We start from the raw sequence: 19,718 nt of genomic DNA on the forward strand, positions 1-19,718 counted from the left end.
GCCAACAGAACATCTAGACCATCACGTAGCCAACAGAACACCTAGACCATCATGTAGCCAACAGAACATCTAGAGCATCACTTAGCCAACAGAACACCTAGACCATCAAATAGCCAACAGAACATATACACCATCACGTAGCAAACAGATCATCTAGACCATCACTTAGCCAACAGAATATCTAGACAATCACTTAGCCAACACAACATCTAGACCATCACGTAGCCAACAGAACATCTAGACCATCACGTAGCCAACAGAACACCTACACCATCACATAGCCAACAGAAAACCTAGACCATTATGTAGCCAACAGAACATCTAGACCATCGCGTAGTCAACAGAACATCTAGACCATCACGTAGCCAACAGAACATCTAGACCATCACATAGCCAACTGAACATCTAGACCATCACTTACTCAACAGAACATCTAGACCATCACGTAGCCAACAGAACATCTAGACCATCACTTAGCCAACAGAATATCTAGACATTCACTTAGCCAACACAACATCTAGACCATCACGTTGCCAACAGAACATCTAGAACATCACGTAGCCAACAGAACAGCTATAGCATCACGTCCGCCAACAAAACATCTAACCATCACGTAGTCAACAGAACATCTAAACGATCACTTAGCCAACAGAACACCTAGACCATCATGTAGCCAACAGAACATTTAGACCATCACGTAGCCAACAGAACATCTAGACCATCACGTAGCCAAAAGAACATCTAGAACATCACTTAGCCAACAGAACATCTAGACCATCACATAGCCAACAGAAAATCTAGACCATCACGTAGCCAACAGAATATATAAACCAACACGTAGCCAACAGAACATCTAGACCATCACGTAACCAACAGAACATCAGACCATCACGTAACCAACAGAACATCAGACCATCACGTAGCCAAAATAACACCTAGACCATCACGTAGCCAACATGATATCTAGACCGACACGTAGCTAACAGAACATCTAGACCATCACGTAGCCAACAGAACATCTAGACCATCACGTAGCCAACAGAACACCTAGACCATCACTTTGCCAAAATAACATCTAGACCATCACTTAGCCAACAGAATATCTAGACCATCACGTAGCCAACAGAACATCTAGACCATCACGTAGCCAAAAGAACACCTAGACCATCACTTTGCCAAAATAACATCTAGACCATCACTTAGCCAACAGAACATCAGACCATCACATAGCCAAAATAACATCTAGATCATCACTTAGGCAACAGAATATCTACACCATCACTTTGCCAAAATAACATCTAGACCATCACGTAGCCCACAGAACATCTAGACCATCACGTAGCCAACAGAACACCTAGACCATCACTTTGCCAAAATAACATCTAGACCATCACTTAGCCAACAGAATATCTAGACCATCACGTAGCCAACAGAACATCTAGACCATCACGTAGCCAAAAGAACACCTAGACCATCACTTTGCCAAAATAACATCTAGACCATCACTTAGCCAACAGAATATCTAGACCATCACGTAGCCAACAGAACATCTAGACCATCACTTAGCCAACAGAACATCTAGACCATCACGTAGCCAACAGAACATCTAGACCATCACGTAGCCAACAGAACATCTATACCATCACGTAGTCAACAGAGCATCTAGACCATCATGTAGCCAACAGAACATCTATACCATCACTTAGCCAACAGAACATCTAGACCATCACGTAGCCAACAGAACACCTAGACCATCATGTAGCCAACAGAACATCTAGACCATCACGTAGCCAACAGAACATCTAGACCATCACGTAGCCAACAGAATATCTAGACATTCACTTAGCCAACACAACATCTAGACCATCACGTAGCCAACAGAACATCTAGACCATCACGTAGCCAACAGAACACCTACACCATCACGTAGCCAACAGAAAAACCTAGACCATTATGTAGCCAACAGAACATCTAGACCATCACGTAGTCAACAGAACATCTAGACCATCACGTAGCCAACAGAACATCTAGACCATCACGTAGCCAACAGAACATCTAGACCATCACGTAGCCAACAGAACATCTAGACCGTCACGTAGCCAACAGAACATCTAGAGCATCATGTAGCCAACAGAACATCTAGACCATCACGTAGCCAACAGAACATATAGACCATCATGTAGCCAACAGAACATCTAGACCATCACGTAGCCAACAGAACACCTAGACCATCATGTAGCCAACAGAACATCTAGAGCATCACTTAGCCAACAGAACACCTAGACCATCAAATAGCCAACAGAACATATACACCATCACGTAGCAAACAGATCATCTAGACCATCACTTAGCCAACAGAATATCTAGACAATCACTTAGCCAACACAACATCTAGACCATCACGTAGCCAACAGAACATCTAGACCATCACGTAGCCAACAGAACACCTACACCATCACATAGCCAACAGAAAACCTAGACCATTATGTAGCCAACAGAACATCTAGACCATCGCGTAGTCAACAGAACATCTAGACCATCACGTAGCCAACAGAACATCTAGACCATCACATAGCCAACTGAACATCTAGACCATCACTTACTCAACAGAACATCTAGACCATCACGTAGCCAACAGAACATCTAGACCATCACTTAGCCAACAGAATATCTAGACATTCACTTAGCCAACACAACATCTAGACCATCACGTTGCCAACAGAACATCTAGAACATCACGTAGCCAACAGAACAGCTATAGCATCACGTCGCCAACAAAACATCTAACCATCACGTAGTCAACAGAACATCTAAACGATCACTTAGCCAACAGAACACCTAGACCATCATGTAGCCAACAGAACATTTAGACCATCACGTAGCCAACAGAACATCTAGACCATCACGTAGCCAAAAGAACATCTAGAACATCACTTAGCCAACAGAACATCTAGACCATCACATAGCCAACAGAAAATCTAGACCATCACGTAGCCAACAGAATATATAAACCAACACGTAGCCAACAGAACATCTAGACCATCACGTAACCAACAGAACATCAGACCATCACGTAACCAACAGAACATCAGACCATCACGTAGCCAAAATAACACCTAGACCATCACGTAGCCAACATGATATCTAGACCGACACGTAGCTAACAGAACATCTAGACCATCACGTAGCCAACAGAACATCTAGACCATCACGTAGCCAACAGAACACCTAGACCATCACTTTGCCAAAATAACATCTAGACCATCACTTAGCCAACAGAATATCTAGACCATCACGTAGCCAACAGAACATCTAGACCATCACGTAGCCAAAAGAACACCTAGACCATCACTTTGCCAAAATAACATCTAGACCATCACTTAGCCAACAGAACATCAGACCATCACATAGCCAAAATAACATCTAGATCATCACTTAGGCAACAGAATATCTACACCATCACTTTGCCAAAATAACATCTAGACCATCACGTAGCCCACAGAACATCTAGACCATCACGTAGCCAACAGAACACCTAGACCATCACTTTGCCAAAATAACATCTAGACCATCACTTAGCCAACAGAATATCTAGACCATCACGTAGCCAACAGAACATCTAGACCATCACGTAGCCAAAAGAACACCTAGACCATCACTTTGCCAAAATAACATCTAGACCATCACTTAGCCAACAGAATATCTAGACCATCACGTAGCCAACAGAACATCTAGACCATCACTTAGCCAACAGAACATCTAGACCATCACGTAGCCAACAGAACATCTAGACCATCACGTAGCCAACAGAACATCTATACCATCACGTAGTCAACAGAGCATCTAGACCATCATGTAGCCAACAGAACATCTATACCATCACTTAGCCAACAGAACATCTAGACCATCACGTAGCCAACAGAACATCTAGACCATCACGTAGTCAACAGAACATCTAGACCATCACGTAGCCAACAGAATATCTAGACCATCACGTAGCCAACAGAACATCTAGACCGTCACGTAGCCAACAGAACATCTAGAGCATCATGTAGCCAACAGAACATCTAGACCATCACGTAGCCAACAGAACATATAGACCATCATGTAGCCAACAGAACATCTAGACCATCACGTAGCCAACAGAACACCTAGACCATCACATAGCCAACAGAACATCTAGAGCATCACTTAGCCAACAGAACACCTAGACCATCAAATAGCCAACAGAACATATACACCATCACGTAGCAAACAGATCATCTAGACCATCACTTAGCCAACAGAATATCTAGACATTCACTTAGCCAACACAACATCTAGACCATCACGTAGCCAACAGAACATCTAGAACATCACGTAGCCAACAGAACACCTACACCATCACGTAGCCAACAGAAAACCTAGACCATTATGTAGCCAACAGAACATGTAGACCATCACGTAGTCAACAGATCATCTAGACCATCACTTAGCCAACAGAATATCTAGACATTCACTTAGCCAACACAACATCTAGACCATCACGTAGCCAACAGAACATCTAGAACATCACGTAGCCAACAGAACACCTACACCATCACGTAGCCAACAGAAAACCTAGACCATTATGTAGCCAACAGAACATGTAGACCATCACGTAGTCAACAGAACATCTAGACCATCACGTAGCCAACAGAACATCTAGACCATCACGTAGCCAACAGAACACCTAGACCATCATGTAGCCAACAGAACATCTAGACCATCACGTAGCCAACACAACATCTAGACCATCACGTAGCCAACAGAACATCTAGACCATCACGTAGCCAACAGAACACCTACACCATCACGTAGCCAACAGAAAACCTAGACCATTATGTAGCCAACAGAACATCTAGACCATCACGTAGTCAACAGAACATCTAGACCATCACGTAGCCAACAGAACATCTAGACCATCACATAGCCAACAGAACATCTAGACCATCACGTAGCCAACAGAACACCTACACCATCATGTAGCCAACAGAAAACCTAGACCATTATGTAGCCAACAGAACATCTAGACCATCACGTAGCCAACAGAACACCTACACCATAACGTAGCCAACAGAAAACCTAGACCATTATGTAGCCAACAGAACATCTAGACCATCACGTAGCCAACAGAACACCTACACATCACGTAGCCAACAGAAAACCTAGACCATTATGTAGCCAACAGAACATCTAGACCATCACGTAGCCAACAGAACACCTACACCATCACGTAGCCAACAGAAAACCTAGACCATTATGTAGCCAACAGAACATCTAGACCATCACGTAGTCAACAGAACATCTAGACCATCACTTACTCAACAGAACATCTAGACCATCACGTAGCCAACAGAACATCTAGACGTCACGTAGCCAACAGAACATCTAGACCATCACGTAGCCAACAGAACATCTAGACCATCACGTAGCCAACAGAACATCTAGACCATCACGTAGCCAACAGAACACCTAGACCATCATGTAGCCAACAGAACATCTAGACCATCACGTAGCCAACAGAACATCTAGACCATCACGTAGCCAACAGAACATCTAGACCATCACGTAGCCAACAGAACATCTAGACCATTACGTAGCCAACAGAACATCTAGACCATCACGTAGCCAACAGAACCCTGAAGTCTTGTGTCTGCAGAAGAACTCAGTGAACTCCTCTAATAACCAACATCCATCCACTAGGACCAAATCAATACTAATCCAGATAAAACTAGACAAGCTGTCTGAAATATTCAAAGCCTCATAGTATAGATGGATCAGTGGACCCCCAGGAAGAGTAGCTTTCAAGTCCAGCCCCACAGATAGCAGTGAGCAGAGCTCCAAGGGTATCAGTCACTCACTGTTTTAGGGCCCCTCGCTGAGTAAAGCTTCCAGTGTGAAGACCATGTTGATCTGCAGGGTTTCTATAGTCCCAATCAGCAACAAACAAACAAACAAAATACTTTTCTTACCGAGAGGAACAATGAGGAGTGGAGAAAAGGGACTGAGAGGCACGCACACAAAAGAGAGCATATAAAGTGTTGTTACCTGACAGGACAGTGAATATGGCAGCGAAGGCGTTGAGTTTGAGGCCGTTGATGACGCTTCCTAAGTGACATGCCTCTATGGACATGAGGATGCCTCCGGTGGACAGGAGGAGAATATACAGACACTCTGCCACGATACACAGCCACAGCACTCCTACAGAAGGAGAGAGGGAGGGAGAGGGAGCGACAGAGAGAGAGAGAGGGGGGGGGAGAAAGAGACAGTGATGAGGGAGGGATGGAGTGGGAGGGGAATAGAGAGACACATAAATAGAGGGGGAGGTAAGGGAGTTGGACCAGTGACCCATTCACCATATCATTAACCTCCAGTGTAACGGTGAAGATGCATCTGTCTCTAAGAGAGAGACAGACAGACAGACCACTTGACTCGCTGCCTGGGTATGATGGGAAGAATGGTCCTTCATATGATCTATTACTATGCAACTACACAGTTATAACTGTAGTAACAACGTAGTAACAATGTAGTAACAACATAGTAACAACGTAGGTAACAACGTAGTAACAACGTAGTAACAACATAGTAACAACGTAGTAACAACATAGTAACAACATAGTAACAACGTAGTAACAACATAGTAACAACATAGTAACAACGTAGTAACAACATACTAACAACGTAGTAACAACGTAGTAACAACATAGTAACAACATAGTAACAACATAGTAACAACGTAGTAACAACATACTAACAACGTAGTAACAACGTAGTAACAACGTAGTAACAACATAGTAACAACATAGTAACAACATAGTAACAACATAGTAACAACATAGTAACAACGTAGTAACAACGTAGTAACAACATAGTAACAACATAGTAACAACGTAGTAACAACGTAGTAACAACGTAGTAACAACGTAGTAACAACATAGTAACAACGTAGTAACAACATAGTAACAACATAGTAACAACATAGTAACAACATAGTAACAACGTAGTAACAACGTAGTAACAACATAGTAACAACATAGTAACAACGTAGTAACAACGTAGTAACAACGTAGTAACAACGTAGTAACAACGTAGTAACAACATAGTAACAACGTAGTAACAACATAGTAACAACGTAGTAACAACGTAGTAACAACATAGTAACAACGTAGTAACAACATAGTAACAACATAGTAACAACATAGTAACAACGTAGTAAGAACATAGTAAGAACATAGTAACAACGTAGTAACAACGTAGTAACAACGTAGTAACAACGTAGTAACAACATAGTAACAACGTAGTAACAACATAGTAACAACGTAGTAACAACGTAGTAAGAACATAGTAACAACATGGTAACAACATGGTAATAACATGGTAAAACCATAGTAACAATGAAGTCACAACATAGTAACAACATAGTATTACTATGCTATTACGTGGTCATAGGGTTTAGCGGTTATAAGACATCTGGAACAAGGACTGTGTAATTACACGTCCACTTGCTGAAGCTTATTCCAGCATGTTATTACACATGTTCATGTTCCACTGTAGCTAGGTTTCCATCCAATTTGAGACAGATTTTCATATGAATATTCTAAAATCTTAATAAAACAATATGCGCATTTTCCCACCAGAGATGTGTTTCTATCAAACTGACTATGTGCAGAAGGCTGTCCGTGATGACGTAGTGCATATAAGATAACTTTTGCCGTTAAATTCCCATGTACCGAATGAAAGATACAAGTTAAATTGGTTTCCATAGCATTTTCAAAACTCTACTGATGGTTTTGTCACAAACACTGTTGAGTTATATAGCAAATGTGCTTACACTGGTCTTGGCATATGTGCTGCAGCCAACACCTCACAGATACAGTGCAGGTAGACTACCTATTACTGAACAAAAAATATAAATGCAACATGTAAAGATCCCAGAAATGTTCCATACGCACAATAACATTACGTTTCTCAAATGTTGTGCACAAATTTGTTTACTGCCCTGTTAGTGAGCATTTCTCATTTTGCCAAGGTAATCCATCCACCTGACAGGTGTGGCATATCAAGAAGCTGATTAAATAGCATGAGCCTTACACATGTGCACCTTGTGCTGGGGACAATATAAGGCCACTCTAAAATGTACAGTTTTGTCACACAACACAATTCATGCAATTGGCATGCTGACTGCAGGAATGTCCACCAGAGCTGTTGACAGATAATTGAATGTTAATTTCTCTACCATAAGCCGCCTCCAACGTCGTTTTAGAGAATTTGGCATTATGTCCAACCAGCCTCACAACTGCAGACCATGTGTAACCACGCCAGCCCAAGACCTCCACATCCGGCTTCTTCACCGGCTTCTTGTACATTTTACTCACTAAAGTAGTTATTGCTATGTGTCTGAAACAGGGAATTGAATTTGAATGCTTTGAATATTAATCTTTGTTAAACCCATTATAGAAAAGTCAAACAGAACATTTTCTCCTTATTGCTCCTAGTAAGCCTATTGACTGCAAAGGTTGTTACATTGTAATTACATAAGCAATCAACAAGTTATTTTACTTTACATTAAATTGCTTGCTCCTAGATAAGTCCATTATAAAAATACATGTACATAATTTGTAACAACATTGTAATAAGAGTTGGTGGTTATAAATGGTTATATTGTAAGTACAATGTAATTACAACGGTTATAACTAATATTATCCTGTCTCCTCATTTCTCCTGGTTAGCCTATTTCTCCAAAAGTGCTGTTACATTGTAACGACATAGTAATTAAAACGTTATTTCACTTTACATTAAGTTGCTTACTCCTGAGTGGGTACATTATAAATACAAGCGTATCCATTGTAACAACATTGAAGTTTACATAACATTTGATTGAATATACCCTTTGGGCCAGGTTAAAACATGGAAATAAACCACTGAAAACAAGCTGTGGTTAAAATGGCAAGGTGTGTCTTGTTACAATTCTTGTTACCAGCTCCTAGTTTATTAGATTAAGATGGTATCAACCCTGGGAATACCTGTGGATTTGACGGTAGCGGCACCATGTAGTTACAATTTGGTTATTAACACGGTAATTAACAGGTGACTTTCAAACGTGTAATTGCAAAACAGTAGTTACATAGTGGAACAAAAAAAATTTGGAATAACCTTCAGCAAGTGGGATGTGTAATTACACAATCCTTGTTCCAGTTGTTCAATAACGGATGTTGTTACTACGTTGTTACTACATGTTATTACTGTGTAGTTACATAGTAGTAGGGGGTAAGTTAATGTAAAGCGTTACCCCGTGGCTTGACAATAATAACTACATGTTATTACTAATTACATAGATTATAACACTGTTCGTTTCTTTGCTATAAGATCTGTGGGAATTGTTAAGTGCTGCCAAAATAACCATAGTTAGAATGTAAAAGTTAAAAGTAGGCCTGGCACTAGATGAATAATTTAATCTGTTCATATCTCTTAGCGATAGAGCAATCATTTTTTACTTGTTCCGACCAAACTCTTAAATGGGATTTCAAAGATTAATCAAAGGTGATCATTTTAATTTCATGGCAGGATTAAGGTGCATATTAAAAAGATGAAGGTAGTCTGTGATTTATTCAAATGAATCTCCACATACGTGTCTCTTTTGCAGTTTTGTACTTATTTTTTTGTCTACCTGAGAGTATCCCTTTAGCTATTACTATAACTTAAATTTCCTAGACAACGTATCCCCCATCACAAAAGCACAGAGAAAGGTATGGATTTATTGGATTAAATCGAATCATAACTGAGATCGAATACATTAAAACCAACAAAAGTCAGTTAGAAATGTGTCATAATAATGCCCCTTTTGGGTTCAGAGACAGTAACATTGGACTCAAATTAGGCACAAAGAGGATGTGTGTGTGTGTGCGGGTGTGTGTTGAACAGTATTTTGTATTGAAGTGAATTAGGCACGGAGAGAATGTGCCGACACAGAGGAGGTCAAACAAACGAGAGAGGAATGTCTGACTGATGAAAGGCAGAGTGAGACACTATCTATCCATCCTCTCATCCTCTTTGTCAGAATGAAGGAGGAATGTCTGACTGATTAAGGGCGGAGTGATAGCAGCGTGTGATTGTCAGATCAATTTTTTTCTTCCTCCACTGTTTCCATCAAAACTCCGTGGCGCAGAGGAAAGTCGTTGGCTTCAGTAACCTATAATCAGTTGGAATACCAGGTTCTCATCTTACATCATGCTTAACTTTTTGCCTTCAAGTTTACTATTTTTCTAAAACTGAAATCTATGGCATTATTAAGGATGTTTAAGACAGAAGCTTATACTCTACTAAATAAAACAAATTATTTGAACAACAGTGCAGAAAGTGTGGTTTCACATAAAGCATTTTTCTAAATAATGTCCCTTCAACAGGATTCAACCTCATACCGTCAGTGTTCCATAGTTCCCTACTCGACCTGCTAAGATACCGGTCAGGAGAAACTACATCCTAACTATATGTGTAAGTACGGTGTCCAGTAGAGGTCGGTGTTTGAAAGCGGGCACTATTTCTGTTACATGTATTTGATATATGTATTTTAATACGTTCAATACCTATTTTATCATTTGCATTTCACTGGCCTGAACTACAATTCATGTAGCGTATTTTTTTTGGTACAGTTTAATTACAATACATGTTTTTATTTTACACAAATATATACTTGCAAGTTGACCGCTTAACTACAACATTCTCCGTAACACAATATTTTTACTTGCTATGACTGTGGTATTGTGATGAGTGTGATAGAAGGGTAAATCAGGAGGGTAAATCACAGAATACAGAGTTTATTCCTTCGTTACACAAAATACGCTGGAATAGCGACAAACGAAACAGGCACAGGGGAAACTCTCTACCCTGGCAATACACTGTAACGGTATCTCCATACAATACATAGGCACAGGGGAAATATCTACCCTGGCAACAAAATGGTACGAGTAGCTCCACCGAGCTCCACTACTCTCACATACAAACAATCACTCACAAGGACAAGGCGGCAGAGGGAACACTTATACACCGACTAATGAGGGGATTAGAACCAGGTGTGTGTGATTGACAAGACAAGACAAATGTGATGATGATAATTGGGGCGGCAGTGGTTAGTAAGCCGGTGACGACGAACGCCGAAGCCTGCCCGAACCAGGAGGGGAGGCAGCCTCTGCGGAAGTCGTGACAGGTATATGCATGTTTACCTTAATTTCATACATTGATGTAAGTCGGTCTGGATAAGAGTGTCTGCTAAATGACCAAAATGAAAATGTCAAAATGAACACTTGCAAAGCACACTGCTGGGTATTACTGTATTCTGCCCCCAAACAAGGCCAAATGTGATTAAAATAGAAATAGATTAAGGCAGAGCTCATTAGAATAATACCAGCAGTGCGTTCATTTTTAACATTTACAGTTTGGTCATTTAGCAGACACTTTTATCCAGAGCGACTTACAGTCAGTGCATTCATCTAAGGTTGATAAAAAAAAACACATACACTAAATGACCAAAAGTATGTGGACACCTGCTCGTCGAACATCTAATTTCAAAATCATGGGCATTAATATGGAGTTGGTCCCCCCTTTGCTGCTATAACAGCCTCCACTCTTCTGGGAAGGCTTTCCACTAGATGTTGGAACATTGCTGCGGGGACCATTCAGCCACAAGAGCATTAGTGAGGTCAGTTACTGATGTTGGGCGATTAGGCCTGGCTCGCAGTCAGCATTCCAATTCATCCCAAAGGTGTTTGATGGGGTTGAGGTCAGGGCTCTGTGCAGGCCAGTCAAGTTCTTCCACACCAATCTCAACAAACCATTTCTGTATGAACCTCGCTTTGTGCACGGGGGCATTGTCATGCTGAAACAGGAAAAGGCCTTCCCCAAACTGTTGCCACAAAGTTGGAAGCACAGAATCGTCTAGAATGTCATTGTTTGCTGTAGCGTTAAGATTTCCCTTCACTGGAACTAAAGAGCCTGAACCATGAAAAGCAGCTCCAGACCATTATTCCTTCTCCACCAAACTTTACAGTTGGCACTATGCATTCGGGCAGGTAGGGTTCTCCTGGCATCCGTCAAACCCAGATTAATCCGTCGGACTGGCAGATGGTGAAGCGTGATTCATCACTGCTCCAGAGTCCAATGGCGGCGAGCTTTACACCACTCCAGCCAACGCTTGGCATTGCGCATGGTGATCTTAGGTTTGTGTGCCATGGAAACCCATTTCATGAAGCACCCGACGAACAGTTCTTGTGCTGACAGTTTGGAACTCGGTAGTGAGTGTTGCAACCGAGGACAGACGATTTGTACGCGCTACGCGCTTCAGCACTCGGCGGTCCCATTCTGTGAGCTTGTGTGCTCAATTTTACACACCCAGTGTGGCTGAAATAGCCAAATCCACTAATTTGAAGGCCTTTAGTAATGTATCACATGTAGTGTAGTGTATCACAGTCATAGCAAGTAAAATGTTTCTGTAACCATTACTGGGAATGTTGCTGTAGTTAAGGATAGATTGTATCCTGTATTTGTTACACGGTACCTTTTGAATGCATCTCTGCCTATCTCTGGCTAGCGCAAGGTAAATCATTGTAATATTCACAGTAACGTTCCACCAGCTTCCTGTAAAATACTGGAAAATGCAGAGCAATGGCACAGTACAATACTGTAAGAAAGTAAATGCTGCTGTAATCATGTTGGTATTTTACTGTAACTACATGGGATTGGTCAAGCAGGTTGGCCGCTAGATATTTGTACATTACAGAATATTTATGAATATTTGGTGTTTTATAACACTTGCACTTCTAGAGACCTAAACAAAAACTTCAAAACTGGCCATGATTACAGAATGTGGCTTAATATTCAACCATTAAAGGTTTAAGATCCACATTATACATTGAATTATTATGGCATTACTACCACATGTCAGTTGAATTGGTAAAGCATTCTCACTAACAGGTGCAACAAATGTAGCCACTTACAAGGCAAGCCTTCAAAGATGTTAATGAATCAGCGATTCTTTCCCCCTCCCCAAACATTTTTCCACAATGCACTATAATGTACAGAATGCTGCAGTGAATATACAGTAAAACAGCAATACAGTACTTTGTTAAATTGTATTTTAATAAAACTACAGCAATTGCTAACAGTTATGTAATTCTATATTCCAGTATACCAATGAATATTTTGTATTTTATATCACTACCAGATATAGTAGAGGCCTTAAAGGGTAAATATTCAACCATTAACATCTTGGGTCCCCGAGTGGCGCAGTGGTCTAAGGCACTGCTAGCTGTGCCACTAGAGATCCTGGTTCGAATCCAGGCTCTGTCGTAACCGGCCGCGACCGGGAGACCCATGGGGCGGCGCACAATTGGCCCAGCGTCGTCCAGGGTAGGGAGGGAATGGCGGCAGGGTGTGTAGCTCAGTTGGTAGAGCATGGCGTTTGCAACGCCAGGGTTGTGGGTTTGATTCCCACGGGGGGCCAGTATAAAAAAATTAAATAATGTATGCACTCACTAACTGTAAGTCGCTCTGGATAAGAGCGTCTGCTAAATGACTAAAATGTAAAATGTTAAGGATAGGACCCCTTTTTTTCAATTTTCGCCTCAAATGACATACCCAAATCTTACTGCCTGTAGCTCAGGACATGAAGCAAGGATATGCATATTCTTGATATCATTTGAAAGGAAACACTTTGAAGTTTGTGGTCCTGCGTTTCTTTATTTTTATCATCTTTGAAATGCAAGAGAAAGGCCACAATATAATATTGCACTTTAGGCGCAATTTCGATTTTGGCCACTAGATGGCAGAAGTGTGTGTGCAAGGTTTCATATTGATCCAGTGAAGCATTGCAATACTGGACTATTTTGTATCAAGTCTGCCCAAATGTGCCGAATTGGTCAATTGATACCTTTTCAAGTACATAACTATACAGAACACAGAAAAATGGTAAGGTAATACAAAATGTAAGTTTACACACTCCCATGAATGTCATACATGATGGATCATTAGCTTATACACTAACTTTCACACATCTAGATGGCCAGGCGGGGTGGGTGTGGAGCCAGAGACAGCAGGGGTTCAAACTGTAGAACCCAGTTCCTACATTTGAATATAAAAATGGATTTTATCAAACAAAACTATGATACATTTTATCTCTGGGACCCTTAGGATGACAAATCAGAGCAAGATTACTGAATGTAAGTACATTATTTACCTTCAGAGGTGAATATAATGTATCAAACCAGTTGCCGTGATACGTTTTTTGTTGTTGTGCACTCTCCTCAAACAATAGCATGGTATTTTTGTCACTGTAATAGCTACTGTAAATTCGACAGTGCAGTTAGATTAACAAGAATGTAAGCTTTCTGCCCATATAAGACATGTCTATGTCCTTGAAAGTTTGCTGTTACTTACAACAGTCATGCTAATCAAGTTAGCTCAACCGTCCAGTATACGGGACACCGATCCCATAGAGGTTAAACTGTTTAAAGGTCCTGAACAGTAACTCTGAAAATTACTTTTTCTCTCATGGCTAACTACTAAGAAGTTTGAAAAGACTGGCTGAGTGGGCGGCGAGCTTCTATTCATAATTTACTGTAGACTTACAGGACATACAGTGGGGAAAAAAAGTATTTAGTCAGCCACCAATTGTGCAAGTTCTCCCACTTAAAAAGATGAGGGAGGCCTGTAATTTTCATCATAGGTACACGTCAACTATGATAGACAAAATGAGAAAAAATATTCCAGAAAATCACATTGTAGGATTTTTAATGAATTTATTTGCAAATTATGGTGGAAAATAAGTATTTGGTCAATATCAAAAGTTTCTCAATACTTTGTTATATACCCTTTGTTGGCAATGACACAGGTCAAACGTTTTCTGTAAGTCTTCACAAGGTTTTCACACACTGTTGCTGGTATTTTGGCCCATTCCTCCATGCAGATCTCCTCTAGAGCAGTGATGTTTTGGGGCTGTCGCTGGGCAACACGGACTTTCAACTCCCTCCAAATATTTTCTATGGGGTTGAGATCTGGAGACTCCAGGACCTTGAAATGCTTCTTACGAAGCCACTCCTTCGTTGCCCGGGTGGTGTGTTTGGGATCATTGTCATGCTGAAAGACCCAGCCACGTTTCATCTTCAATGCCCTTGCTGATGGAAGGAGGTTTTCACTCAAAATCTCACGATACATGGCCCCATTCATTTTTCCTTTACGGATCAGTCGTCCTGGTCCCTTTGCAGAAAAACAGCCCCAAAGTATGATGTTTTCACTCCCATGCTTCACAGTAGGTATGGTGTTCTTTGGATGCAACTCAGCATTCTTTGTCCTCCAAACACGACAAGTTGAGTTTTTACCAAAAAGTTCTATTTTGGTTTCATCTGACCATATGACTTTCTCCCAATCCTCTTCTGGATGCACTCTAGCAAACTTCAGACGGGCCTGGACATGTACTGGCTTGAAGCAGGGGGACACGTCTAGCACTGCAGGATTTGAGTCCCTGGCGGCGTAGTGTGTTACTGATGGTAGGCTTTGTTACTTTGGTCCCAGCTCTCTGCAGGTCATTCACTAGGTCCCCCCGTGTGGTTCTGGGATTTTTGCTCACCGTTCTTGTGATCATTTTGACCCCACGGGGTGAGATCTTGCGTGGAGCCCCAGATCGAGGGAGATTATCAGTGGTCTTGTATGTCTTCCATTTCCTAATAATTGCTCCCACAGTTGATTTCTTCAAACCAAGCTGCTTACCTATTGCAGATTCAGTCTTCCCAGCCTGGTGCAGGTCTACAATTTTGTTTCTGGTGTCCTTTGACAGCTCTTTGGTCTTGGCCATAGTGGAGTTTGGAGTGTGACTGTTTGAGGTTGTGGACAGGTGTCTTTTATACTGATAACAAGTTCAAACAGGTGCCATTAATACAGGTAACGAGTGGAGGACAGAGGAGCCTCTTAAAGAAGAAGTTACTGGTCTGTGAGAGCCAGAAATCTTGCTTGTTTGTAGGTGACCAAATACTTATTTTCCACCATAATTTGCAAATAAATTCATTAAAAATCCTACAATGTGATTTTCTGGATTTTTTTTTCTCATTTTGTCTGTCATATTTGACGTGTACCTATGCTGAAAATTACAGGCCTCTCTCATCTTTTTAAGTGGGAGAACTTGCACAATTGGTGGCTGACTAAATACTTTTTTTCCCCACTGTATATCTATAAACACATACGATATGGTACTCTATTCAGTGGGGTACAGCATTCTCACTAATGGTTGCAACAAATATAGCCACTTACAAGGCACGCCTCAAAATATGTTAATGTGACAGAGATGTCGACGCCTAAAACATTTTCCTACAATGCACCATCATTCACAGTATGCTGCTGTAAATATACAGCAAAACAGGTCACATATTAATTTACTGTAAATTTGTTTTATAAAAGTACAGCAATCGCTGTAATTTTACAGCAGTTTAGAGGAATGCCATTGAGCCCCCAAAATGCATTGGCCTTTATAGTACTGTACTGTAATATAGAGTTACTGTAAAAGTGTTGCTGTAAATTTACAGCAATTTGTTACAGTGCAGTAGCTCCCCAGGACAGCGCAGCATTTCAAATCCTCTTAAATTCTGCTAGGTTTGCACTTTTTAATTGACACTTCCAAATAAATCTAAGGATCACTTCAATCTCAGTTGAGCCCTGCATGTGACCCTACTCCAGGGTTATTAAGTGACTGGGTTCAATTTTCACGCTTTGAGCTGCACTTGCTATTCCTTATATGAGAGATGACTGGAATCTTGAAATAATAAAACCACATCCATAGCCATTCACAGATGCATAGAAAAAAATGTGTTAACACATCTATTACAATGTAATAACATGCAATTACGCAAAACCTACCTCTTTCGTGTGAAGGTGCAACATAAATGAAACTTCTGCAGTTTTCACCTGAAATAGAATATGCCACACAATCAAACACAATACAATCAAACACTCAATCATCAGATTTCTAAAGTGCATGCCTTGGTAAAGGGTTGGCTAACCCAGTGCAGTCTTTAGCTCCATCCCTGTTGAAACACCTGATTCTACTACTCAGCTGCTCATCAGGACCTTGACCTAGAATTTTGATATCATGGATGGTCAGTCCTTGTATCCGTAGTGCTGTCTATGAATTTGAGAGCGGTTACATTTCTTCAGCCCCATTCCTCCGTTTTTTTTTTTACAAAACAGTGGCGGGGTTCCCGCTTTGTTATTGTTTGAACTACAGCAAAATTAAATATTATGATTTTTCTAGTTTCTCATCTGTTTATTAGAACACGTGTTTGTTCGTTTTTTTTTGCATGTAAATTGTACCTATTTGATTGTGAACATTTCAGAGAAAAACAACCACAGTCACATTTTGTAGAATTTTGTGTGAGTGCGTAATTACATACAGACGATCATGTTAATGTGTGTGTGAGTGTGCTGGCAGCTCACATAAAAGCTATGGTCATTTCACTCAAAAGACAAGAACGAATACATAGACATAGCCTACAAATTAGCAGTCTTTGATCCTGAGAACCCAATTGTAACTTTCAATTAAAAAACAGGCTAGTTCAATGCGTACAGCTGCGTCACATCGCAGTGCGCGAAAAAGTTTTTCTCCAGGAGTTTATCTCTCTTACCTGTCATATTGACGTTCTCCTCGCACGAAAACCAGATCCCGGTGTGGAACCTCCTCATGAGGTACTTATCTTCACCGGTCTCCCAGATGTACTGGACCAGTCTGCTATCATTAATGTTCGAGCTGTTGAACCTGATACAGAACGACTGTCTGGTGGTGGTGACGGGTCCGGTACAGAAAGGTTTCGCCACTTTCCGTGTCCCCTCGCACCAGTAGCTGGTAGTCAACGCAGACACGGCTAGAATCAGCGCGAGGAAGTTCAAGGTAAGAGCCAGAGATACTCTCCGCCGCCGGTCTATCCCCCCCATAACAGCAACCGGGAATGGGAGACGCGCTTTTCCCAACGTTTAATACAGTATTTGGCGAGTTTTCCTTAGATCTTCCCACAGCAGGCTAATCCGGCTTTCCGTTACTATACTACAGGTAAATACAGCTGCGCGAGACTACTGCATGTCGAGACAATCCTCAGATATGCTCCTTTGAGTCTGATACTCTGACTCTGTATCTACCACTCCTCCTCCTCATCATCATCATCCTCCTCCACCCCCCCCCTCTCTCTCTCTCTCTCTCTCTCTCTTTCATTCCCTTTCTTTTTTACATCTCTCCTCTCCATCATATCAGTGATGGTGTGTGTGTGTGTGTGTGTGTGTGTGTGTGTGTGTGTGTGTGTGTTTGTGTTGTGTAATTGGTTGAGTCCCTTGGCATCACAGTCAGCATTCCTTCTCCCTAACCTTGCTCCCTCTATCATGACCCCCCCACACACACACACACACACACACACACACACACACCACATGACACACACATGAGGACATTCTGTGAGTGCACTGATGTGTCATCACCCATGGCAACACACACTTGTTTCCACACACTCACACTCGCTTGCATCAAAACAAGATTCATTACAGTATTAATGACAGTAATGTATGAAACCAGATTCATTACAGTATTAATGACAGTAATGTATGAAACCAGATTCATTACAGTATTAATGACAGTAATGTATGAAACCAGATTCATTACAGCATTAATGACAGTAATGTATGAAACCAGATTCATTACAGTATTAATGACAGTAATGTATGAAACCAGATTCATTACAGTATTAATGACAGTAATGTATGAAACCAGATTCATTATGACATTAATGACAGTAATGTATGAAACCAGATTCATTATGGCATTAATGACAGTAATGTATGAAACCAGATTCATTATGGCATTAATGACAGTAATGTATGAAACCAGATTCATTATGGCATTAATGACAGTAATGTATGAAACCAGATTCATTATGCCATTAATGACAGTAATGTATGAAACCAGATTCATTACAGTATTAATGACAGTAATGTATGAAACCAGATTCATTACAGCATTAATGACAGTAATGTATGAAACCAGATTCATTACAGTATTAATGACAGTAATGTATGAAACCAGATTCATTATGGCATTAATGACAGTAATGTATGAAACCAGATTCATTATGACATTAATGACAGTAATGTATGAAACCAGATTCATTATGGCATTAATGACAGTAATGTATGAAACCAGATTCATAATGGCATTAATGACGGTAATGTGAAACCAGATTCATTATGCCATTAATGACAGTAATGTATGAAACCAGATTCATTATGGCATTAATGACAGTAATGTATGAAACCAGATTCATTATGGCATTAATGACAGTAATGTATGAAACCAGATTCATTATGCCATTAATGACAGTAATGTATGAAACCAGATTCATTATGGCATTAATGACAGTAATGTATGAAACCAGATTCATTATGGCATTAATGACAGTAATGTATGAAACCAGATTCATTATGGCATTAATGACAGTAATGCATGAAACCAGATTCATTACAGCATTAATGACAGTAATGTATGAAACCAGATTCACTACAGCATTAATGACAGTAATGTATGAAACCAGATTCATTACAGCATTAATGACAGTAATGTATGAAACCAGATTCATTACAGCATTAATGACAGTAATGTATGAAACCAGATTCATTACAGC

At 40.7% G+C, this 19,718-nt stretch overlaps 1 protein-coding gene across 1 annotated transcript; it reads right to left on the reverse strand.

Annotated features, from left to right (window-relative positions):
• Nucleotides 1–6,069: 6,069 nt before the first annotated feature.
• Nucleotides 6,070–18,142, reverse strand: LOC123486445 (germ cell-specific gene 1-like protein; the record flags this gene model as incomplete). The annotated part of the gene is made up of 3 exons (XM_045217762.1): nt 17,682–18,142; nt 16,918–16,965; nt 6,070–6,222 (listed from the first exon to the last, which is right to left on the reverse strand). Coding segments are annotated over exons 1-3 (508 nt in total), but the record flags the coding sequence as incomplete, so codon positions are not given.
• Between the last annotated feature and the right edge of the window lie 1,576 nt (nt 18,143–19,718).

This window comes from Coregonus clupeaformis, unplaced genomic scaffold (assembly GCF_020615455.1).
Source record: "Coregonus clupeaformis isolate EN_2021a unplaced genomic scaffold, ASM2061545v1 scaf1218, whole genome shotgun sequence".
Taxonomy (NCBI): Eukaryota; Metazoa; Chordata; class Actinopteri; order Salmoniformes; family Salmonidae; genus Coregonus; species Coregonus clupeaformis.